Source organism: Anarhichas minor, unplaced genomic scaffold (assembly GCF_050575085.1).
Source record: "Anarhichas minor isolate MPS153535 unplaced genomic scaffold, ASM5057508v1 ptg000080l, whole genome shotgun sequence".
In the NCBI taxonomy this organism is placed as follows: domain Eukaryota; kingdom Metazoa; phylum Chordata; class Actinopteri; order Perciformes; family Anarhichadidae; genus Anarhichas; species Anarhichas minor.
This window is the reverse complement of record NW_027466526.1, coordinates 86,357-110,939: the sequence shown is the minus strand read 5'-3', so window position 1 is coordinate 110,939 and position 24,583 is coordinate 86,357. Positions and strand designations below refer to the sequence as shown.

Sequence of the window (24,583 nt, the reverse complement as noted above, 5' to 3'; positions counted from 1 at the left end):
TAAACTGTCTGCCAGAATCTGCAGGTGGAGGCAGCACCTGCATGTTGCTGGCAGAGGCTGTAGGTGGAGGCATGACTTAAGCTGTCTGCCAGTAACCTGCAGGTGGAGGAGGCACCTGCAGGTTACTGAGAGAGGCTGTAGGTGGAGGCGTGACCTAAACTGTCTGCCAGAATCTGCAGGTGGAGGCGGCACCTGCAGGTTGCCGGCAGAGGCGATAGGTGGAGGCGTGACCTAAGCTGTCTGCCAGAATCTGCAGGTGGAGGCGGCACCTGCAGGTTACTGAGAGAGGCTGTAGGTGGAGGCGTGACTTAAGCTGTCTGCCAGAATCTGCAGGTGGAGGCGGCACCTGCAGGTTGCTGGCAGAGGCTGTAGGTGGAGGCGTGATCTAAACTGTCTGCCAGAATCTGCAGGTGGAGGTGGTACCTGCAGGTTGCTGGCAGAGGCTGTAGGTGGATGCATGACTTAAGCTGTCTGCCAGTAACCTGCAGGTGGAGGCGGCACCTGCAGGTTGCCGGCAGAGGCTGTAGGTGGAGGCTTGACCTAAGCTGTCTGCCAGTAACCTGCAGGTGGAGGCGGCACCTACAGGTTACTGAGAGAGGCTGTAGGTGGAGGCGTGACTTAAGCTGTCTGCCAGAATCTGCAGGTGGAGGCAGCACCTGCATGTTGCTGGCAGAGGCTGTAGGTGGAGGCATGACTTAAGCTGTCTGCCAGTAAGCTGCAGGTGGAGGCGGCACCTACAGGTTACTGAGAGAGGCTGTAGGTGGAGGCGTGACTTAAGCTGTCTGCCAGAATCTGCAGGTGGAGGCGGCACCTGCAGGTTGCTGGCAGAGGCTGTAGGTGGAGGTGGGTTAGTTGTTTCAGAGGCAGCAGGTTAAGATGGATGGTTTGTTTTTAGGCTGATGGTGGAGGTTGTAGGTTGAGGGTGGAGGAAGGTGCTTTAGCTGGTTGTCAGAGGCTGTTTGTTTTCTAGAAGATGATTTCAGGAACTGTTGAGGCTGAAGCTGAATAAAAAGATTGTGGACAAAGACTGCATTTACCGACTCAAACAAAAAGAGGATTCTTCAGCTGTGAAGAAGATTACTTAAACTTAACATAACATAACATAACATAACATAACTAAACTTAACCTAAACTTAACCTAAACTATTATATTTAAACATTTACTACAATAATATTTACAGGTCTGATCATATTTGATCATTATTTTAGCTCATGGGTTCTTCCGAAGTGTCCAGAAAATAAAGAGGAGGATAAACCCCGACCCCGTATGAGACGTCCACATGCACCTGTCCGTCCTTGTCAGCTGTCTCTGTCAACGTGGGACGGTCCAGTCTCTCCCAGAGCTTCTGCTTGATGAGACGTCCCAGTTGTAAGCTGTGCGGATGCAGATGGCCGTTCTTGAACCTGTGACGAGAGGAAGACACAGAGATTAAATCATAACGAGACAAGAGATTCAAAATTTGATACATGGAATAAATTGAGTGAAAAAGTAAAGTGATCGGAAAATGTGATAATCATCAGATCGATTTTTGACACAACACACCTCAGCATATCGTCCACAACTTGGTGGTAGAGTAGCTGGTACTCTTCCTCAGAGCGCTTGTGGATCAGAGGGCCGTCGTCGTGCAGTGGAGTCGAGGAGGGCCGGGGGCCGGGGGCCACACTGGAGGCAACCGGCAGGTCTGCAGGCCGGATGGAGTCCCGAGGCTTTGGAAGAAAACACACAGAGACAGGAGAGTCAAGAGCTGTGGTGCAGGGAGAGGGGACCCGGTTCAACACCTCTGGAGTCTTAGCAGGTTGAGAAGGACGGGCCACGGAGCTTCTCCTCCTCTTCTGGGGTCGGTCTCCAGTAGCAGCAGAGCGCTGGCGCTTGCGGGTCAAAGGCATCACCTGGTGAGCAGCACATGAGAGGATGTCAAACTAAAACCTGTCTAATACTCTCTGGAGGGTTCACACTGAACTATTTGAATATGAGGATCTAAATGTGTCACCTGGTCGTCCCTGCAGCATGGACACTGTCTGCGTGCGGAGACTCTCCTTCCTCTCTGGTTGTCCTGCAGGTGGACGGGAACATCACACTGCAACGACACACATGTTAGAATGAGGCTTCACTAGTACAGTCAAAGAAACATCTGGCATTAAATAAAGTGAATAATAACATTTATTGTCACAAACATAACGAGCCTATCAGTCCATTCAACCCTTGAAAGAGTTCATGGAGGCCACATTAAGTTAGCAGGAGGCCCCAGGGCTACAATGAGCTGCTCCCCCTATTGACCCCTGATCCTCACACTCTGACACAGTGTGGACGGGTTTTCTGTGCTTTATTTTAGCTGGTTTCAGATTTGCGGGTAGCCTCATTAAAAACATGATTACAGGAATATGCAGCATGTTCTCATAAGAACTGGAAGAGTGAAGGAGTTAAAGCCTCCTCAAGGTCAGATAACAAAGCAGGACCCTCCTTATATATAACCTTATACATATAGTATTTCCATACTGTAGGAAAATATAATTATCAGATAATATTTACATTATAAAATATAAAAGTTCAAGTACTTTATAGTTGAGAGCCTACTTTTAAATGGCTATATTTACACATCCAACATCAATGTGTTAGCTTGGAGCTGGTTGATATGAATTTGTGAAAAGAATTATTTGATAAAAGACATATAATAATATGATAAAATATTATAGTAAGTCAGTGATTTTAATGTATTTATAATGACTAGTTAGATGAACTGAGTCGAACTGAGGCTAATGGATCAGGTAGACTACAGTACTGTAGTCTACCTGATCCATTAGCCAAACAGTGTACCTCATTACAGTAAAAACCAGCATCTCCTACAATGTTTATAATGATAATATGAATCATATTAATGATAATGTACATTTCAATTTTTTTGTTTCAGTGGGGGAGAGTTCATGGCAGAGCCGACTGAAGTTTAGCTAGCTTAAAACGTTAGCTTGGCTAACGTTTAGCTAGCTTAAAAGTTATCTTTTAAGCTAGTTTAGCTAGCTAGCTAGCTTAAAACGTTAGCTTAGCTAAACGTCTCGACGCTAAAACACATAAAAACCTCTGAAAGTGTTTAAATCTCACATTTTCCATGATGGAAGTCAGACGTATCTCTTCCGTCAGTCTCTCTGAGTCTAGTTCTTGTCAGGATGTACCAAGTTGTCAGTAGAAGCGACACTTTGCAACAGATCGTTGGGTGAAAGTTGAGAAGACACTTTTCTTGACCGTTTGAGGCTTTGTGTATGTTTATATGATGATGGTATATTAATGAAGCGCTGAGACGTAACCTAGCAACTATGGAATCCTTCACGTCCATTTTGTTTTCACAGTCACGTCTATACATAATTGTTGTATATTTACATATTATGTATGCATATTATTTAAAGTTTCATTACAGTATATTATTATTGCTTTTCTCTCAGTTATCATATCGAGAACCTCTTCATGCAAAGAGCCAAACTGATGACTTTTAAACACAAAGTGGTGATCTGAAATGTAACTCTGAAGCAGTTTATGAAGTTTTGATAATTATTAATAACTTCATCACCACTGTCATACATCTTAAATATCGGGGAACACAATATGGTTAAAAATAAAAGGCGTATTCGTAGGTTTTTGTGTAAATGACTTCACCAACAGATTATTTTCATCACCCTGTTTTTAAATGTTACTCTTTTTAGAGACAGTAGGCCTTGTGGAGTCACACATGAGGAAGCTGGTGAACGCTTTGCCCTCCTACATACAAGACACCACTGACACGCTGCTAAAGAGCAGTGTGTGTCATCACCACCTTGTAAATTTGGATCACAGAACAATATAATATGCAACATGTGTTTCAACATAATAAGTATACCGTCTACAAAACATAATAATTACCTCTACAATTTGTTAATAATTGTATTTAGACATTTTGATTATATAATTATAAATATAATATGATGATGTCTGGTCTTAGTACAAACTATGAAATCTAGTGTAGTTAAAATAAGATGTGGACAGAATCCCAAATAGCCACAGAGTTAGCTGATCAATTTCATGATGTTTGACAGTATTGCTGGTTTAATTTGTTCACCCAGGATAATTTATTTCTGAAGAACATGATTTATCAAACTGAAAGCTCTACTGGTCTTGAGTGATAGAAATGACAGTTTTGATATTTTGTTAACAATTACCACACATATTTGATTCTGTGCGCCTCTTTCAGATGACTCCAAAATCCAAGAGGAAGAGCATCCACAGCAGAATGCTTCGGCCAGTGTCTCGTGCCTTTGGTAAGCAGTTTGTTATATATGTTTTGTTTATATGGCATGATATTTAGCTGTATTAGAATCAAATAGTACATTATCTTTCTGCTTGATAGTATAAAAAGCAGATGGATCAGGTTGGCTGGTTTATATCATTCTGTATTTGGTCTTTCAAATAATTCCTCAATCTTGATGCTACCTGATGACACGTGGAAGGAAGTACTCTTGAATATTCAATGTGTATCTACAATGAACCTTCTAATGACCATCTAATCCACAGAGATGGAGTTTGACCTGGAAGACGTCCCTATCCATGTGGAGGACGCATCAACTCCATCTCAGGTCCTGCCATAACTGGAGCACCGACCGCCAGGAGGGATGGTGGAGCTGCCGTCCGAGGAGGAAAAAAAGCTGCAGCACTTTACCAAACTGCAAACACGACGGAACAAGAAAAAGCATTCCATAAAATCACACATGTGACTGTGTGTTGGACTTTTTTTTTTGCCATGTCCTGATGAAAGGAAATCATATGGGCACCTCCTCTCTCTGTTTTTGTTTTCTGTTTCGTATTTCAGAAGCAGCTGGCTGTGTTTCTGTCAAGTTGTGTGGAAGACTGTTGGTGCACGGAGTGGAGAAAGTGAAGATAACCAGTAACACTGAGTCTTGACTCCTGAGTCTACATGTGTGAGACTGCATGATGTGGCTGTGAGTTGTACTGTATGTATATATGTGCTTTCATACATGTAGGAGTGTACGTGTGTAGATATGAATGTGTAATATACGCACATGTAATATACACACTGTGACACATACACACGCCTATGTGAACTCAGCAAAACGTTGTTTTGGTACTAAGTACACTACTATACTAGGGGTTTGTTTTTAACTTATTTGGAATAAAAAACAGTGGCCGGTGATGTCTTGATCCTTTGTTGTTTTTCTTCTTGTACATTGTGTTCATAAATGTAGAAATTAATTCTTTGTATGTATTAATTTGTTATTACATGTAATCAATTCAATGCTACTTTCATCATTATTCAAAAAAAGGAAATTATGCAAAACAATGGAACATTTTCCCTGAGCTGGAAAAATAAAACACACAAACAAATGACATGTTTGCTCATTGTCAGTGTTGATAGGTTATTTGTTCCATTTTGTCATGGATCAATAAGATCCACTAAGTCATTCTGCTGGTGTTGGACATTTATTTGTGCAAATATTAATATTGATTAAAATAATTTGACAGGCTTTAAAATCTCTGTATTGTCTTTCTTTGCAACTTTTGACTTGCACTGCAACAATACAGCCACCAGATTGCAAATACAATGCTACAGTACAGTCTCTCTCTTCCTCTCTCTCACACACACACACACACACACACACACACACACACACAGAGGAGGAGTGGTTTTTACGAAGTCAGAAGGAAGAAGTCTAAGTTACAAACAACTTTTTATACATTTCCAAAAACATGTTCACACATAACAAGGCATCCTATAATATAATCACATCACTGGTGATCAAACCATGTATCACCTGCTTGTCACCTGTGTGTGCTTTAAATATGATGGCACCATCTTGTGATTGAAATAAGAAATACAACAAGTTGTATCCAAACTAAATAGTAAAAGTTGAACTTAACATATGAGGATTTATCTCAAGTCTCAAATCTTTGTGGACTCACACATGAAGAAACTTCACTGAAACCAGCCAGAAAAAAAGGTGACACGTTAATGCAGGTGATACATGTGATGCCTTGATTACCAGTGATGAGATGATCCTATAGTACGCCTTGTTATAAGGCTTTATGTTACCCGGCAACAAGAGAGCCGATGACATTGCTGCTCTTCTCATCCGATTTCTGGAGGACCACGATTGTCTGGACAAATAGAACAGCGTTTGGTAAGTGAAACTGCTTTTGTTTTCTTTACATCTGCAGTGTGTTAATTTTGCCTATCGTGTCGTTTATGGATAGTGTTCCCTGATGTAAATAATATTTGAATGGCCCTTGCTCTTTAGTGTGAGCGTTGCTGGATTGTTTTGTCACGTTTTGTTGTAAATATATGTGACTGGTTCTTGTGAGTTCGCTCTTGTCATTGTGGTAATTACATAGATTTTGACCATATGCATTGTCCGTTAATTACGAAGCATACCGTCCTGCGTGGGTTTAGGGTCCGGACAATTGAATCTGTTTGGGCTGTTTTCTTTTACAAACAAGAATGATGGTCTGGAGAAATGGGGATTGTGTGGCGATTGCTTAGCCCTGTTTGAATCAGTTGGGAACAGCTGCCTAAACGCTGCGGGGAGAATGTGGCGTGAGTTTGTGCGTGTTGTTTTCCTTACTAAGCTAGTTTAGCATAGCCTCGCAGAACATACGTGCCTCAGCTGTGTTTTGTTTTGCTTCCGGGGTCAGGCGCTGACCCGGAAACTAAACAGACAGACAGACCGGTGTCTCCACCGAAATCTTTATATTTACTTCTGCATTTTCCAAATGCACTAGTATTATTGTTCGGTTTATAAGCCTCGTACCGAACGGTTTAATACGAATACGTGATGTTACACACCTAGAAACAAATAACCGTAGCTGTGGCGCCATCCTGAGGTTATTAGGTGGTAAGACGGCACATACATTATAATGTGTTATGATTGTGCTTATAAAGCATTAAAGACATGAATTTCATATATGAAAGACATTTATTATTTTACAGTGATAAACGTAAGCATTTTTAACCAATAAATAATTTGTATCAACTCATTTATCAGAAAGTAAAAATAAAGTAAAAATATCTGCTGGTAAACTGAAGTAAAAACATAAAAAAAACTGACTATGATCTCTAATATGAACGTGTCTGTTTATGTTAACTCTTGTGGACACAAACGACTGATCTGATGACTGCAGAGAATGATGGACATTTATTGAGCAACAGTGAAAAGGTTTACACGTGCACAGTAACAGAGCGAGCTAACTGGCCGTCTCTGCATCTTTCAGACTTCCACTAATCTGGCGGTGGTGGAACTGAGACAGGGAGGGGCGCTCTCAGTTTGGGAGAGGAGCAGCAGGAGTCGGTGGCGAATGTGCAGGATGTGGAGGAGGACAAAGCATCTCTGGTACACAGCTCTGGTAGAAGGGATCGTCCTCATCGGCTCTCTATCAGCTCCTTGTGGATCTGGATGTGAAGTCCAACAGGGTCTGGAGGAAACCACAAAGAACATGTGTTGTATTGAAATAACACGCATCACCAACCCTCCATTAAAAAAAATCAGATGAGCTGAAGAAGCACAGCTGCACACTGAGACACTACCAAATATCTCACACTGCTGAACATCTGGCTGATCAACTCTACCTTGAGTTGAGGAGGAAGAAGAGCGCTCTCTGGTCCATGAAGTTCAGCATCACAGTCAGTCAATGTGTGGAAATAGCTGTGAGGAGAAGAAGGATGTAAACAGAAAGGCAGCTTTACTTCTTCAGCCCAGACATGTTATTATGACACAGCTATGTTTCTGTTTGTTATCTGAGAGGTGATATTTACGAGTGTGTCTCTGGTCCTTGCTGTTCCTCTATGGTCTTCACATGGCAATAGGAGAGGAGGCAGCAGTGCAGGTTGATGGAGGAGGCTTCAGGTGGAGCTAGAGTCATCTGGTAGCGTCTTCAGGTGGAGGCCGAGGTTGATGGCTGCAGGTGAAGGTTCAGGCGGCAGGTGTCTGCGAGGATCTGCAGGTGGAGGCAGCAGCAGTGATGGTTGTTGGTAGAGCCTGTAATTGGAGAAAACAGATGGATATTCAATTCAATTCAATTAATTGTTGTATAGCCCAAAATCACAAATTACAAATTTGCCTCAGAGGGCTTTACAATATGTACACATTTGACATCCTCTTGTCCCGGAACCCTCACATCGGAACAGGAAAAACTCTCCCAAAAAAAACCTTTAACGGGGTAAAAAAAGGAAGAGGCCTGTGGGAGAGCAACAGAGGAGGGATCCCTCTCCCATGATGGACATAAGTGCAATAGATGTCATAACAGAATTACAACACATTCAATGAAATTACAACACATTGATTATATCAGATAATAGGCAGACAGCTAAAGGAAAAGCCTAAATTCGGCAAATTCAAAAGTAATGTCGCAAAGCCACACAGCTCTCAGAGTACAAGTCCAAAGAGCTCCCAGTGTTACAGATGTGGTGGTATGCCCCACCCTGAAAACGAGTGCCCTGCTAAGGATGCAGAGTGCCGTTCCTGTGGGAATAAAAGGTCACTACCAGCGTGTGTGCCTTGCTGGTAAAGCCGTGCTTGGTCTTGAGGAAGAGGAGGAGAGTTTCTTTCTCAGCTCTGTGACATCTGATGCTGATCCATGGACTGTTGATATAGACGTTAAGGACAAAACTTTCACTTTCAAACTTGACACCGGAGCGGATGTCACTGTTTTAAAACAGTCTGTTTTAAGAGCATTCTTTCCAATGCACAGCAGACTGTGCTCCAGAAGGCAGAGAAGCCTTTACTTGGTCCAGGACGGATTCCTCTAGATGTGTTGGGGTTCACTAGACTGCTGCTGAGGATAGGAGCCAAGCAAACCATGGCAAAGGTCTATGTGGTCAAAAACCTGCGCATGCCATTGTTGCCAGCCATAGTGGCCCTTACTCATTCGTGTTGACAGCATAGACATGGCGACCCTAAAGTCAAGCTACCCCAGGCTATGCAGTGGCCTAGGGGAGGTACAACGTTATGAGATAGAAAGTCGAAATTATCAGATAGAAAGTCAAAGTTATGAGACAGAAAGTTATGAGATAAAAAGTTAAAGATGGATAGAAAGTCTCGAACTTGAAGGATAACAGAATCTATAACTGTAGGATGGTCTTAAAATGCTAAACATTATTAGCCTTGCAGTTCTCTCCTGAACGCTTGGTCACTTGAAAAGAAGGATTTCACATCCTGCTTCGCTCTTCACGTCGTGCTAGCTTTCTCTGGAGTACAGTGTCTTCTAGTGGCTTTAGTGGCAACATCATTGTTCCCACTAGGTCAGTCACTTATAAAACTATTGCTGGAATAAACAAGTGTGCTCACTTTATAACATATTGGCTGTGCATGAAAACAAAATGCATAACAATGTGACAACACATTGGTGGGCATCACACTCACAACATGTTATCTTTGTGCTAATCATCATATGGGCCTTGACAGGTTGCACACTCCAGTCTGACCCATTAAAGTGCTCACTATTCCCACTCCAACGACAGCGATGCCAACAAACAATCCTGCTTTCAGTATACCTTTGGCACAGCGAAACCACTGTGTGGTCCGAGTCTCAGCAGCTGGAGCCGGCAAGAGGCTCTCTTCAGACTTGACATCATTGTCATGCTTAGACCACTTTAGCTCCTGCTCAAGGTTATTAATTTGGGCCGACTTAACATCATTGTCATCCTTAGCTCCCTGCTTAGCTCACTTTAGCTCCTGCTCAAGGTTATTAATTTGGGCCGACTTAACATCATTGTCATCCTTAGCTCCCTGCTGAGCTCTCTTTAGCTGCTGCTCAAGGTCATTGATTTTGGCCGACTTGACATCATTGTCATCAGCTTCCTGCCTAGCTGTATTTAGCTGCTGCGAAAGGCCATAGATTTGGGCCGACTTGACACTATTGTCATGCCTACCCACCTTTAGCTCCTGCTCAAGGACATTGATTTTGGCCGACTTGACATCATTGTCACGCTTAGACCACTTTAGCTCCTGTTCAAGGTCATTGATTTGGGCCGACTTGACATCATTGTCATCCTTAGCTCCCTTTAGCTCCGGTTCAAGGCCATTGATTTGGGCCGACTTGACATCATTGTCATGTTTAGACCACTTTAGAAACTGCCCACGTTTATTCATTTGGGCCGACTTGACATTATTGTCAAGCCTAGCTCCCTGCTGAGCTCTCTTTAGCTGCTGCACAAGCTCATTGATTTGGGCCGACTTGACATCATTGTCAACCTTAGCTCTCTTTAGCTGCTGCACAAGCTCATTGATTTGGGCCGACTTGACATCATTGTCATCCTCAGCTCCCTGCTTAGCTGTCTTTAGCTGCTGCACAAGGCCATTGATTTTGACCGACTCGACATCATTGTCAACCTTAGCTCTCTTTAGCTGCTGCTCAAGGCCATTGATTTTGGCCGACTTGACATCATTGTCAACCTTAGCTCTCTTTAGCTGCTGCTCAAGGTCATTGATTTTGGCCGACTTGACATCATTGTCATCCTTAGCTCCCTGCTTAGCCCTCTTTAGCTGCTGCACAAGGCCATTGATTTTGACCGACTTGACATCATTGTCAACCTTAGCTCCCTGCTTAGCTCTCTTTAGCTGCTGCTGAAGGTCATTGATTTTGGCCGACTTGACATAATTGTCATCCTTAGCTCCCTGCTTAGCTCTCTTTAGCTGCTGCTCAAGGTCATTGATTTTGGCCGACTTGACATCATTGTCATCCTTAGCTCCCTGCTTAGCTCTCTTTAGCTGCTGCTCAAGGTCATTGATTTTGGCCGACTTGACATGATTGTCATCCTTAGCTCCCTGCTTAGCTCTTTTTAGCTGCTGCGCAAGGTCATTGATTTGGGCCGACTTAACATCATTGTCATCCTTAGCTACCTTTAGCTGCTGCGCAAGGTCATTGATTTGGGCCGACTTAACATCATTGTCATCCTTAGCTACCTTTAGCTGCTGCGCAAGGTCATTGATTTGGGCCGACTTAACATCATTGTCATCCTTAGCTACCTTTAGCTGCTGCTCAAGGTTATTAATTCGGACCTGCTGATTCAACATTTGACGCTCCCTAAATTGATTAATTTGTGCCGGATTCATATTTATTTATTCAAATAAGGAAGGAATAAATAGCTGTACTGTGTGTCTTGAAAGTTCTCAATAACTGTGGACAAAGTCTGGGGTAGGTAGGCTTTATAGTTTCTTTGCCTTTGATCTGGACAAATGATTGTGCCTTTCATCTCTTTGTGACGTCATGCCGTTCTAGAGTCTGTTTTGCCTTTCATCTTGAGAATCTTGAGTCATTCTATGCGCCAGCTGTGGCCATTCGGAGACCGGGCGGCCGCTGGCAGACCCGCTGCGGGATGTTTTCCATGCTAAATCCCTTGTGTAGACTAAATTACTATCGCCGGTGATGAGTGATTTATTTATTCATGCTGTGCGTCAGATCGCATTCCTGTAAATTGTGCGATGATATCGTTAGCCAACATGCGTCTTCTGCAACGTCCTTATTCTCTGATTATAGCTTATCCTCTTCACTTGATTCTAGCCGAGGTTTCTAGACCGTCTGGTCCATACATTAGAGCAGAGGTAGCCAACACGGTGCCCGCGGGCACCCTGTCGCCCGCAGGGACCAAGTGAGTCGCCCGCAAGACATGTTCTAAAAATAGCACTAGTCATTATGGAGCTCCGTCTAAAATTGTAGTTGTTGTTCTTTTTTTAATCAAAAACGCTTGCAGAGAGTTAAGAGTTGGGTACCCGGAGGCGCACGGCGGACAGCCGGGACGAGGCTGGCGGACCACACTAGGTTTTCAGGTTCTGAATGGCGGGCGCATCCCGTTGGTGCCAGACGCGAGCTGCGAGCGCACCCCGTCGTCAGGTCCGTAAATCCTCGGAACAGGCCGCGGGGCAACAACTCAGGGGTGGCGGGGGTAGAGGCGAGGCAACACAATCCGACCGAAAAGGCCCAGACTAGAGGTTTGAACGCGGGTAGCCCTTCGTACTACTCAGTACTACTCAGTACCCTTGAAGTAGCTCTCAGTTTCAAAAAGGTTGGTGACCCCTGCATTAGAGGGAGAAGGAGGCGAACTGTTGCTGCGCCTGCACGACTTCATTCGTACACTCACTCTTTCTGTTGTATTGAGGACAAACCGATAAGCCAGAGATGGACTTGCTGCTGCAGGACTAGGGGAAAAACGTCTTGCATTCCGAGGTAAGTCAGGCATCATGATGGACAGACGTATTTTTCTTGAATCAAGTTACCTTTCAAAAACATTAAACGTTATTATATTTCAAGTTAGATCGATTGTTTGTATTATTATCTTCTATTTTCAGGTAGTCGTACTGATCCAGATGACTTTAGAGAATTTATTTTAGAGGCATATCCAAAACTCAGACAAGGGGGAGGATTTGAGTTGCTCAAAATCTCTGGAACAACACGAAGTCGCCAAATGGTGTGTTACATCATTTATTCCAATAAATTGTTGCTCTCTACATATCAACTCATCCAGTATTAATTGGAATAATTTAAAAACTATTTTTAGATTGGAAAATTCTTTCAAATCCCAGTGAAGCAGCAAAGAGATTCAAAGAAGACATTTTAAGCCAGCATGCAACTAGAAAATCATTATATCTTACCATGGATCTTGGAGACAGTGCAGAGGACAGTCCTTTCTTTTTATAAGATGGCTAATGTTGAGTGGGCTTGCCCCTTGACATGCACACTCGAGGGTAAATTGGTTACACACGCAAAACTAAAGGTAAAAAATGATCATCTATTCATTTAACTGATGTCTGTACTGTGTATTTTGCTTTTTCAGGAGATCCAGCAATTGGTGATGACGTGACTCGCCATTTCTTTGCAAGCATCATGTCCAAACTTCAGTATGGTTTTGAGATGACTTTTAAGTGAATATTCACTTTGGCTGACGGCTGGTTGTCAGCTATCAGGCTCTGTGTTTGGTTTGTAGAAAATACCTAAAACCTTAAAAAAACAAACAAATGTGACGCAGCTGCTGTGGCCCTGTAGGTTTCTACAGGATCACCCAAAGTATTCAGTGGCTGATTGATATTTCCTTACTAATTCTGTATGAAAGTTTGAATGTCTATGTCCTTTACATTCTGCACTATCAATGTTCTTTCACTTTTCTCTTTTAATTGAAGTACCAGGAGGAACTCTTCTTTTTGAGGGGGAACAAGATCATCTGATTCCCTCCACTTGGCATTACCTTTTGGAGAGTGACTTCTTTGTTGCTGCTGGCCGAATGCTTGGTCATTCATTCCTCCATAATGGGCCATGCCTTGGAGGACTCAGCCCAGCTATCCTGCATGTGCTCTTTGGTGGATCCCCAGAAGAAGCCATAATAGATATTAAGGACTGTGCTGACCTTGACATCCGTGAAACAATCAAAGTGGTAAAATACATTTTTCCAGTAAGATTTGAATGATAAAAATTCGGGGCAAGGACAATAAAAGTAATACCTGATGTCAGCAATTTTTCTCAGATATTTATAATGCCACAATCACATAATTTACTAATTTAAACCAGCAGGGGGTGCTGAAGCAATATTAAAACCATAAACGTAAGTCCATTTCTTTAAAACATGTGATTATAGTGACGGATGTCATCATGTGAAATGTGTTTTTAGAGCAAACACAGTTTTAACAGGTTCCCAACATGCTGTTTAAAAGGGATACAAAATGACATTATTTGGGATGTGGTTTGAGACCAGTGGGTGTCAACCACGTGAGATTCTGGAGGCTCTTTCCACTTCACAACTTACTCTGGTAAGATTAAAGTCAACAAAGCTCTCAACTGGCTCATTGATTCATTAACAATGGCTGATAACTTGCCCTCTAAATTGCTGTAACATATGTAAATCTCTCTGAAACTCATTTATATCTGTTTTTTATCCTCCATTTCTGTCAATTCCTCACATTCCATCTTACCTCTCCTTATCTCTCCGTTACCATTCTTGCCAATTATATCCACATCTTCACCTCTGCTCCCGGTTTCCTCTCCTCCTACCAGGCAGACCACCTGGTGCGGCGAGGTCGCCCCTTGGTGCAGCAGGAGTCTGTGGATCTGGACGTCCCGGAGGAAAAGATTCCTAAAAGAGCATCGACCGAGATACTGGAGGCTGAGAGGCTGGAGGATCTAGAGACATGCATGGTAGGCGTGGGTGGAACCGTGTGTTTTAACTGTCCGTGATTTATTTCATGTATTATTATCTAGGCACCTCGTGTTTTTCATGCGACTCAAATTACATTTATTAATTAAATGTTCGATTTAGTTGTATGACGCAAACTACAACCTAATACCACCCTCTACTGGAAAAAAATAGACCTTGGCTACTCTACATTTGCCAAAGACAATTGAGGATAGAATTTACTATTAATTTAAAGAATTGTCTCGATGTTCAGTAAATATCAGAACAGAACTTTTTGCAAAATGCTAAAAACCTGTTTTGCTTTTATAGTTGGCATTTCAGGTTGGTTCATTTGTACTCTATGAGGGCAGATATGTGTGTGTGTGGAGACGTACCTGAGTCTTATTGTTTCCTCATCACCTACCACTCTTTCAAATGTAGTCAACCCTTGGAACGGTTGCTTTTCACCACGTTTGTTTTGTTGATTTTTGTGTTGATGTAATAATGTGTGTGAGTTGGGATGTACAGTAAATGCAGGCTGCAGTCAACAGGAAGCTGCATGTTCTTCGGTCTCTGGTCCTGTCTGTTTCTCTGGTGTCTTGCCCCTCTTTTCATCTTATATCCCTCTCTGTCCTATTCACCTCTACTTTTACAAGAACACCAGCTATCTTTCTTTTGTCTTCACTAGGCTTTACTATGTGTTGTCTTTCTTCCTCTTCAATCTTCTTTTCCTCTGTTCTTCCTTCTCTTTCCACCTTTGCTCCATGGAGATTTTGTGCTGCACCAGTGTAAGTAATTCTCGACTGTCCCTCTAAACTCTCTTTTCAATTCACTTTCTGCTCACGCTGCTCTTTTCCTTTTCTGTCTGTCGTTGCTGCGCCGGCTTGCTTCACATTTCTCTGTGCTACAACACAAAGAGCCTCACGTATTTTAATATTTAATCCTGGTGATGTATTTTAAAGATGGTGTAGAAAAGCTACACTACGAGTATCGTAGGACGCATTTATCTATTACTTCCTCACTCACTCTCCAAATTATTTAACATAGTTGAATACTGATATTTGAAAATTAACTTTTTTGTTATGCATCCAGCCACATTGCACTGCTTCTCTCCACTCAATGCACTATGTGCGTCATCACCACCTTGTAAATGTGGATCACAGCACAATATAATATGCAACATCATAATAAGTACCGTCTAAAAAAACATAATAAGTAACTCTATAATTTGTTAATAATTACATGATGATGTCTGGTCTTAGTACAAACTATGAAATCTAGTGTAGTTAAAATAAGATGTGGACAGAATCCCAAATAGCCACAGAGTTAGCTGATCAATTTCATGATGTTTGACAGTACTAAAAGCTCTACTGGTCTTGAGTGATAGAAATGACTTGGACAATTTGTTAACAATTACCAGAAATTTTATTTGATTCTGTGCGCCTCTTTCAGATGACTCCAAAATCCAAGAGGAAGAGCATCCACAGCAGAATGCTTCGGCCAGTGTCTCGTGCCTTTGGTAAGCAGTATATTATATTTTTTTTATTTATATGTCGTGACATTTAGCTGTATTAGAATCAAATAGTACATTATCTTTCTGCTTGATAATATAAAAAGCGGATGGATCAGGGTGGCTGGTTTTAATCATTCTGCCTTTGGTCTTTCAAATAATTCCTCAATCTTGTGCTACCTGATGACACGTGGAAGGAAGTACTCTTGAATATTCAATGTGTATCTACAATGAACCTTCTAATGACCGTCTAATCCACAGAGATGGCGTTTGACCTGGACAAGGCCCTGGAAGACGTCCCTATCCATGTGGACGAAGCATCAACTTCATCTCAAACTCCACCTACTCCATCTCAGGTCCTGCCAAAACTGGAGCACCGACCGCCAGGAGGGATGGTGGAGCTGCCGTCCGAGGAGGAAAAAAAGCTGCAGCACTTCACCAAACTGCGACCACGAAGGAACAAGAAAAAGCACTCCAGCAAAATACCTGTGAGTAAAGCTCAGCTGCTTTGTATGGATTTTTAAAGTTCATTTCCAGACATGGTACCAGATCCTTCAACTTCCTCTTTCAGCAAATCAACAGTGCTCCATCTCAGGATGGGGAGCAGAACGGCCTAATGGGAAGGGTGGACGAGGGTGTGGACGAGTTCTTCTCCACAAAAGTCACCAGGATGGACTCCAAGTGAGGATCATGCTTCATTTAGAGTTTTGTCATGAAGGACTGTCTGAATATGTATTCCAGTATAGATGTATTCAACTATACTTGCTTCTAATATTTATATTTTACTATTATGTATTAATTATTTAATACTTTTTTGTCTCTCGTTCTGTCTCCTCTCAGACGTTCCAAGAGTTCAGAATCTCATGATGGAGAGAAGAAGAAGAGTAAAGGAGGATTCCTCAACCTCATCAAACGTTCCACCAAATCCGAAAAAGCAGATAAATTGGACAAATCAGAAAAAAATCAGACGACCCCCCCCCCCCCCCCCCCCCCCCCCAGTTTCGGGTAAGTCAGAGAAAAACCAGGCGACCAATCCAGCTTCAGGTACATCCTCAGCCACTGTAGCCTCGACGGCGGCTTCCATCCCTGAGGAGCCCTCTTCACCAAAGGCCAGCACCTGAGCCAAAGTCCAGGTACAGATGAATATTTTCTTGTTATAGAACAACAGATTTCACAGTACCTCTGAATGTACCAGTCGGCCCCTGATACCCTAATAATTCCTGTCCCTCCTGCAGAGACGCCTCCAGCCGCTCCCAGCACACAGACTACAGCAGCAGCTCAGACCGCTCGGAGGAGCTGAGGACGCCAGACTCCATGGACGAGCCCTGGGAGTGTTCGGACGGCAGGGGCAGCCCTCAGGGAGGCCGGCGGTACCAAGGGTTGCAAATGATGGGCAGCGGCCTCCTCGCAGAGATGAAGGCCAAGCAGGAGAGGAGAGCACACAAGGTGAGGCGGTGTGATTTCAAAAAGCAAAAGATACAAGAATAAGGGAAAAGTAAGGTACTGATGGGAGACGCCACCATGTGGCAAATGTCTTGTGCCTGATTTTAATTTCATAGGACAAGATGAATATGCCCCCCATAATCAAACACAGAATATCCTTATCCTGCAACATCTGTTTTGGGTCGTAACTTGCAAGGCAGTTACAAAGTGAGGTTGTAGTTGCAAAATGTAGTTGATAAAAAAACTCAACTCAAGGTTGAATTACCTGCTTCTTTTGGAGCTGTCTTCAACATGGAAGAGATGATAGTGGTGCTCTTCCTTTCACTTTTGCAAACCATCGCAAAAACAAACACGGCACAAAAGAAAGTCAACAAGAAAGAGAGTGACACTAATAAACTGCAATAAAAAGGAGAAACCCTACTGTAATATGATCAAATTAAGTTAATGAAAGAATTCAAGCTCAGTTTTGCAAGAGATTCAAAAGTGATTATCTTTGAACTCAAGTTAAGCCTTCCACCTGTAGAAAAAAAGGGATGTTTTAGTAATGCTCCATTTATTTATTTAATAATAAAAAAATGAAATAGTCTATTTTAAGCCAATTCTGTAAAATGAATGTCAAAATAACATGACAGTAAAAGATAAACTTCAAAAGTAAAGTGGTATGGCAGTGAGATATAGAGGGATGCTTCTTTAAATATTTTAGTTTTGGGGACAAAGTGCTCTAAGTGTTCAGTGCTGAAGACAAGCGAGAAAAGTGTGTGTGTGTGTGTGTGTGTGTGTGTGTGTGTGTGTGTGTGTGTGTGTGTGTGTGTGTGTGTGTGTGTGTGTGTGTGTGTGTGTGTGTGTGTGTGTGTGTGTGTGTGTGTGTGTGTGTGTGTGTGTGTGTGTGTGTATACAGGTGTAATGGAGAGACCTATTCAGGAGACTACTTAATACAGAGCTTGGGTGTGTGGGCATTTTCTAACACAAAGGCGCCACCTCCTGTTTGAATGTTGCTTTGCTTTACACGTACAGTCAACAATAAAAGCTTGAAACTCCAAATATACTGTATATAAAACTGACTGCAAAGTGTAAAATATACCAGACTCAAAAAGATGGTCACTACTGGGACTGAAATTCAGCCCAGGACTTTGAGAAGGAGAGGGCTTTTTTTAATGCAAGGGATTTTTTGGGGGGGGGGGGCATTATTGCAGAGTAAAGATAATCTGATGATACTAAAGACCTTCAAGAGACTTTAAGATGTCTTGCTGACACTTGCCTGTTCAGTTTGTATAATCACTTCACCACTGCACTGAATCAAAACAAGAACGTTCTACACTCGTGAATATCGTAATACAATATTTTGTCCTTGTGTCTCCTCTAGTCTTCCAGCCCCGACAGACCTGACAGCAATGCAACAGGTGAGAGTTTTTTTCTGTTGAGATAAACATAGGAAGAAAACAAAACTTTTAACTCAACAGTTAGTGACTCAAGCAGACCTGCAGCTGGTTTTAGTGGATTATTAGTGGATCACGTTCCTGTTTTAGTGTCTGGTTTCATACCCATATGGTACATGAAAATCATTGTGTGCATGATTTTAATTTATTTTTATGCATGTGCCAGCAGCCAAGCCCCAGCCCATCGTCTCAGAAAGCCGCTCTCCCAGTGGCTCAATTAATAAATCAGATCCTCCGACTGGTTCTCCAGAGAAGACCCCTCCTCGTGGCGAGACGAAGCCTGACAAGGCACCTCCTCGTGGCGAGACGAAGCCTGACAAGGCCTCTCGTCTCAGGGCTACGTCCTCCTCGAGTTCTCCTGGGGGGCCAGTAAGTCCCAAACCACCGGTGCCACAGGGAGCGAAGCCTGCCCTGGCTGCCCGACCCTCCATCCCACATAAGCCAAGGACCAGCAGCACCAGCAGGAGCATAGGTACAAGCATTGGATCTGATTACCACACTGTTTATGTCCACATTACTGAGAGGATTGTTGCTGCAGTGGTTCAGTTGTTAATCTTCCTGTCAGATTGTTTGACGGATGAGACCATATTTGTTATAAGCTGATAATATGTTTTTCCTGACAGATGAGAGCTCAGATTCCCCAAACAGTGGTGGCGTGTCTCCTAAAGCCACAGTTCTTCCTCCAACGCTGAAGAGGACGGTGTCAGAGAAAGACAAAGAGGGCCAGAACAGTCTGCAGTCAGGAGGCTCTACGAACAAAACCACTCAGGATGGTGGGTCACAAAATCTGTCTGTCAAAATCTCTGAGTATCTTTTTTTTTTCTCCTTCACCTGAAACCTGTCCTTTGGCCAGAGCAGATTTCCCCTTGAATCTAGAGGAATTATCTAGGGCCTAGACAGACTGATAGATGTTTGATGTCACTGTCAGGTTGTGACAGCAGTATTATGTAACAGGCAGCCCGGCAACTTGGTGATTTATGACTGTCTATGCTCCTTTCCCTCTGATGTTTTTATACATTATGTCCTCTCCTTTGGTCTCCCTTTCTTCTCTCTGCTCTTCCTCCCTTCATTTTCTTTACTCAACGTTATCAGTGACGCCCTCTGGGCCCTGTCAGAGGCACACACATCTGATTCATGTTGATGAGCTTAATTCCTGCTCTTAAGCAAAGGACAACTTCTTTTGAAAGCACTGGCTGCTTAGTTTTTTGTTTTTTTTGTATCATCAATAGAACTTTAATAAAATCAGCGTTTTAACCATATGCATATTGAATAATTCCAGAGACTTAAAAGCTAGAGGATGTAGTTTCTGTTTGCTCAGTGCAGAAAGTGCAATGTCAAAACATCTGCGCCATCAGATGGATTCTTGGACAACAACACATTTTTTAACCAGAAAAAAACCTTTGCTCCTACTTATTAGAGATTTAATGATGCTGGAACAATAAATGTAGGACATGAAAGCATTCAGGGCTTTATAAGAAACGTTTAAAAAAAAAAAGACTTGCACATTGTCCTCCCTTGTCTGAAAGCACTGTACATATATGACCATATGCGTCAGATGCAGATCATTACAGAGTCAATCGAGAGCCATTAGGTGGCGGTATACACAAGGGAATGTTTAGTTCCTTTTGCATGTTGAAGAAGACGATCAAGAATAGTGAAGTGGCAGTGTGGAGCAGAATCCCTTTTAAGTACTCTATCCCAGCATGCTTTGGGCAGAGAGTAGGGAAATATTCTTAAACGATTATCAGTCAATCGAAGGGATAACAATCTGTATATCCTTAATAAAGGTTTACAACTTGTGCTGTATATCTAAGAATCCATTGTTTCTGCTACAGTTGTAATCGTGCACTCCTTTGCACATTTACTAAGACGTTTTTGGCAGCAGATTGCTCGCAAAGATAAGGGTGAATTGTTGCGCTTTACATCACTTATTGCTGTAAAGCCTCGGTTATCCTCCAAAACGGACACTAAGAGCTGCGTATGCGTAGTTGTTCTGTCTGTGCTCGATGCCTGCGTTCTACACATGCACAGAAGACTGCTCCACTACCTCTTGTAACGTACAACAACGTACGATGCGGTCGTCACCCTCTGATGAAGAAACTGTAGCAGTATACGTAATATCAGATATATTTAAACAAAATGTGTAGTTTCAACAATTTCCCTCTCTTCCTCACCTTTCTTTTCTCTTCCCCTATCTTCCCCTTATTCTAAGCATTGTCAACACTTGCTGTCATTTTCATCTTCTCCCTCTCTTGTTTTTTAGTGAGGGCGGGGTTTGTGTCGGACTCTGTTCAGCGACCCAGCCGTCTCCGTACCAACTCTGAGGATCATGGCTCCTTCAAGACCAAGGACCAATCTCCAAACCCAGACAAGGACAAGGCAGCGGGCAAAAAGTCCTCAGACTCTGGGGAGGAGGCAGACAAAGACTTTATTTTAATATGAGTAAGAGAAATTCACAGCAAAAACCTGTTGACAAGTCTCACATGTTTTCCTTTTAGAAAAGCAACTAAAGGAGGACTATAATCAATAATCATTAATTGATATGTTTTCATTTATATTAGCGGTTGTACCTGTAGGTTTTGTCTGACCGCAAAGTACAAATCCTCTTTGGTTTGCAGGAAGACCTGCTGTAGTGTCATGCAATACACCGTTTCAAATTCAAGTTTGGTTGTCTATGACAAGATAAAACTAATGATATTAACACTTGGGGTAATATCCTCTGTAATCTTTTTTTAGTCACAACTTGTCACCTAGTAAACCAAACTGTGCTAAGTCTCCTAAGAGCTTCCTCCTCACAGACGGCCTTTTCTCCTTTTTTCATTCCTACTCTCTGCCGTCAGGTGAAAATCTCATGTCTCTCAAAAAATAACCTTTTCAGGGTTTGAGGAAACGGTTCCTGAAGTTTTCAAGCATCTTCAGCCAATGACTACTGAATCTTGAATGACGTTTGTAAACCACAAAAAAAAAAGATGCTTCCAGGAACCAGCAGACTTTTTGTGCAAAAGACAGAGAGAGAGAGAGAGACTGTGAAAATATGAGTGGACATTAAAAAAAAATTCTCTTTCCTTGTCTAATAGCTCTTCTCCCAGGGACCAAACACATGTAACAATAATATCAGGATCACTGTACTGTACTTGATCTCAAACATACAACCAGACCAGGACCCAATGGCATTCGTTTCCTTCTATATATTTGTATAGATTTTTCTATATGCTATTATCAGTATGTGCAAGTTACTTTTCTCCGGACTTCAGAGGTGACTGAATCCATTATGCAATTCATCTTTTTTTTTTTCAGGAAAATACAGGTTCAGCTGAGAATCTCAGCCCACCATAAATCAGAAATACACATTTGATGTAGCTTATCTAACAGCAAAACCACAAGTCCCTTAGAGGAGACTACATCAAACATCCCGTCTGAACTCTTGTTTGTCTCTGTGTGGGAGAGTTGGAGTAACCATATGAAGTGTTGCTTTGAGAGGACTGTGGTGCACTATAACATCACTGATCACCAATCCATACGGCTTCAGCACTGTTAACTAACACTGTTCTGTGTTTAGACACTGTGAGAAAAAAAAAAAAAAACATTTACTGTATCATGATACCTTTAAACTGCGGATGTCTTTTTTCTGCTGTTTGTGGGGGAAAGGAGTATGTGTCTGTCATTAAAGAGCAATACAGAGGCCCATCATAAACATGTCTGTGGTGCTTTATGGTAAAGAAAAAGAAAACAGCATTATGTCTAGCTGGAACTTGTCAAAACAAATGAGAATATAGATCATTGCTAAACTCTGTCACACATACTCTGAATTGCTCTTAAAGACAGATTAATTCCTCACTTCTGGTAGCACTACCTGGTGTGCCGATGGTCCAATGAAAGCTTACTCAAAAACAGGATGTTATAATGTTATGTATGTAATGTTGTGTATAATAATCTGCTTGAAGGTAACATGGAAACCACTGACATTTGCTTTCAATTTCAGAAGCTATTTTGTCTTATCTTTGTGTGAAAGCGGCACACTGAGGGAACTCCAGCCTTCAAACACTTCAGACTTGACCTTCAGGGATTTCAAATTCAGTTCACTTTCAATTTATTCTGTCCAAAGACAAGTTTTGAACTTTAAATGATAAGGAGTTGGCATTTGTTAGAAAACGATTGAGAAAACAGTGCCTGAAGGAAAAGTGCACAGAGGGTAGCTGGATTTTGACCACAGGGACCTGTAGGCTAGTCTGTATGTAGCGTTTTCAGGACCTGAACGCTACACAACAACAACGACGACGACGACACACATTGGTCTCAGGCCTCATCTTTGTCTTTTAACAGCGAGAAATGCCCTTTTCACACTGCTACACAGTCAGCATACAGATTCTAAAATCATGTTCAAAATCATTCATCTGATTAATTGGTTACGGTTAAAAAAATTCAGATTGTGTGTCAACTAATACCTCTACAGATTGTACCCTTAGCGTTGGATTTTTTGCTTTGAATTATAAACATGCAGTTTCACTAATATTAGAAAAAGCGGTTGGGACAGACATTTAGCCTTTGCATTAAATTATACTGCATTCATCTCATATTGGGGTTACTATAATTACCAGTTAACTTACAAATACCATCGACATCCAAGTTGTAATAATAACTCTGAAAAATTGTTCTGAAAGTTTTCCTTAAAAAACAAACAAACATGGACGCCTCACGTCAGTCAAGGGAAATAACCCAAATTGAAAGGATAGAATGCTATATTGTCAAAGCATATTGTTTAAACCCTTATCCAATCAACTTTGCAGTCATACAAAGGGATGACAGAAACACTTGTCGCACGTCATAAACATGATAATCTGTCTCATTTCTGTTGAATAAATACCTGAATGTGAGATCCAACTAATGCTTCATTATATCAATGATATATATCATTATATCTAGTTGTTGTGTGCCAAACTGTGCTCCAACATTAAACATTAAATGTACACCAGACCTCACTCTTTATGCCCAGTGTGAAAAGGGCACAACTTGTATTTTGTTGTACCATGCAAGAGTTATTTTAGTCACAGCCAAAAGTCTTACTGGTGCACCTTTTCCTGTGACGTCTATGGATGTCTCTTTGAAGGATTATGATGAGATTTTGGTTTTTTTGTCACTAATCATGGCTCGGAAATAACACTGTTCCTTCTGTATGTAGTTAATCTAGTGTCTGATGTCAACAACTGCTTTGATTTACAGTCAAAGTCCCAAAACTGAAACATTACTTTTAGTTTGAAATATGCCATATCCTGATGGAAGGAAATCATATGGACACCTCCTCTCTCTGTTTTTGTTTTCTGTTTCGTATTTCAGAAGCAGCTGGCTGTGTTTCTGTCAAGTTGTGTGAAAGACTGTTGGTGCACGGAGTGGAGAAAGTGAAGATAACCAGTAACACTGAGTCTTGACTCCTGAGTCTACATGTGTGAGACTGCATGATGTGGCTGTGAGTTGTACTGTATGTATATATGTGCTTTCATACATGTAGGAGTGTACGTGTGTAGATATGAATGTGTAATATACGCACATGTAATATACACACTGTGACACATACACACGCCTATGTGAACTCAGCAAAACCTACGTTGTTTTGGTACTAAGTACACTACTATACTAGGGGTTTGTTTTTAACTTATTTGGAATAAAAAACAGTGGCCGGTGATGTCTTGATCCTTTGTTGTTTTTCTTCTTGTACATTGTGTTCATAAATGTAGAAATTAATTCTTTGTATGTATTAATTTGTTATTACATGTAATCAATTCAATGCTACTTTCATCATTATTCAAAAAAAGGAAATTATGCAAAACAATGGAACATTTTCCCTGAGCTGGAAAAATAAAACACACAAACAAATGACATGTTTGCTCATTGTCAGTGTTGATAGGTTATTTGTTCCATTTTGTCATGGATCAATAAGATCCACTAAGTCATTCTGCTGGTGTTGGACATTTATTTGTGCAAATATTAATATTGATTAAAATAATTTGACAGGCTTTAAAATCTCTGTATTGTCTTTCTTTGCAACTTTTGACTTGCACTGCAAC

The 24,583-nt window shown here is 41.8% G+C and overlaps 1 protein-coding gene and 1 long non-coding RNA gene across 11 annotated transcripts; one reads left to right on the top strand and one right to left on the bottom strand.

Annotated features, from left to right (window-relative positions):
• Positions 1-1,626: 1,626 nt before the first annotated feature.
• LOC142938115 (uncharacterized) lies at positions 1,627-6,654 on the bottom strand. The gene is made up of 3 exons (XR_012949531.1): positions 4,513-6,654; positions 1,992-2,078; positions 1,627-1,890 (listed from the first exon to the last, which is right to left on the bottom strand). It is a non-coding gene; the product is annotated as an uncharacterized LOC142938115 (long non-coding RNA).
• LOC142938109 (F-actin-uncapping protein LRRC16A-like) lies at positions 5,945-23,402 on the top strand. Of its 10 annotated transcripts, none has more exons than XR_012949497.1 (8): positions 5,945-6,159; positions 13,147-13,397; positions 14,015-14,155; positions 15,585-15,651; positions 15,904-16,130; positions 16,214-16,323; positions 16,483-16,775; positions 16,878-17,016. XR_012949497.1 is itself a non-coding variant. In XM_076081332.1 (6 exons), the coding sequence occupies exons 2-6, from the start codon at positions 16,957-16,959 to the stop codon at positions 20,961-20,963; spliced, it is 801 nt and encodes a 266-aa protein (XP_075937447.1). In that variant the 5' UTR covers positions 16,634-16,775; positions 16,878-16,956; the 3' UTR covers positions 20,964-23,402. The 10 variants fall into 10 exon arrangements, 2 of the variants coding, with proteins under 2 accessions (XP_075937447.1, XP_075937446.1); XR_012949503.1 differs by lacking the exon at positions 5,945-6,159 and adding an exon at positions 10,775-12,867; XR_012949502.1 differs by lacking the exon at positions 5,945-6,159 and adding an exon at positions 10,776-12,196 and having other exon boundaries at positions 12,804-13,397.
• The last annotated feature ends 1,181 nt before the right edge of the window (positions 23,403-24,583 follow it).

Coding starts and splice junctions, on each gene's coding strand:
- LOC142938109 (XM_076081331.1), top strand. CDS start 16,957: ATGGACGAGCCCTGGGAGTGTTCGGACGGCAGGGGCAGCCCTCAGGGA. Junction 18,486..18,687: donor ACCTGACAGCAATGCAACAG/GTGAGAGTTTTT, acceptor TGCATGTGCCAG/CAGCCAAGCCCCAGCCCATC. Junction 18,994..19,144: donor CAGCACCAGCAGGAGCATAG/GTACAAGCATTG, acceptor TTTTCCTGACAG/ATGAGAGCTCAGATTCCCCA.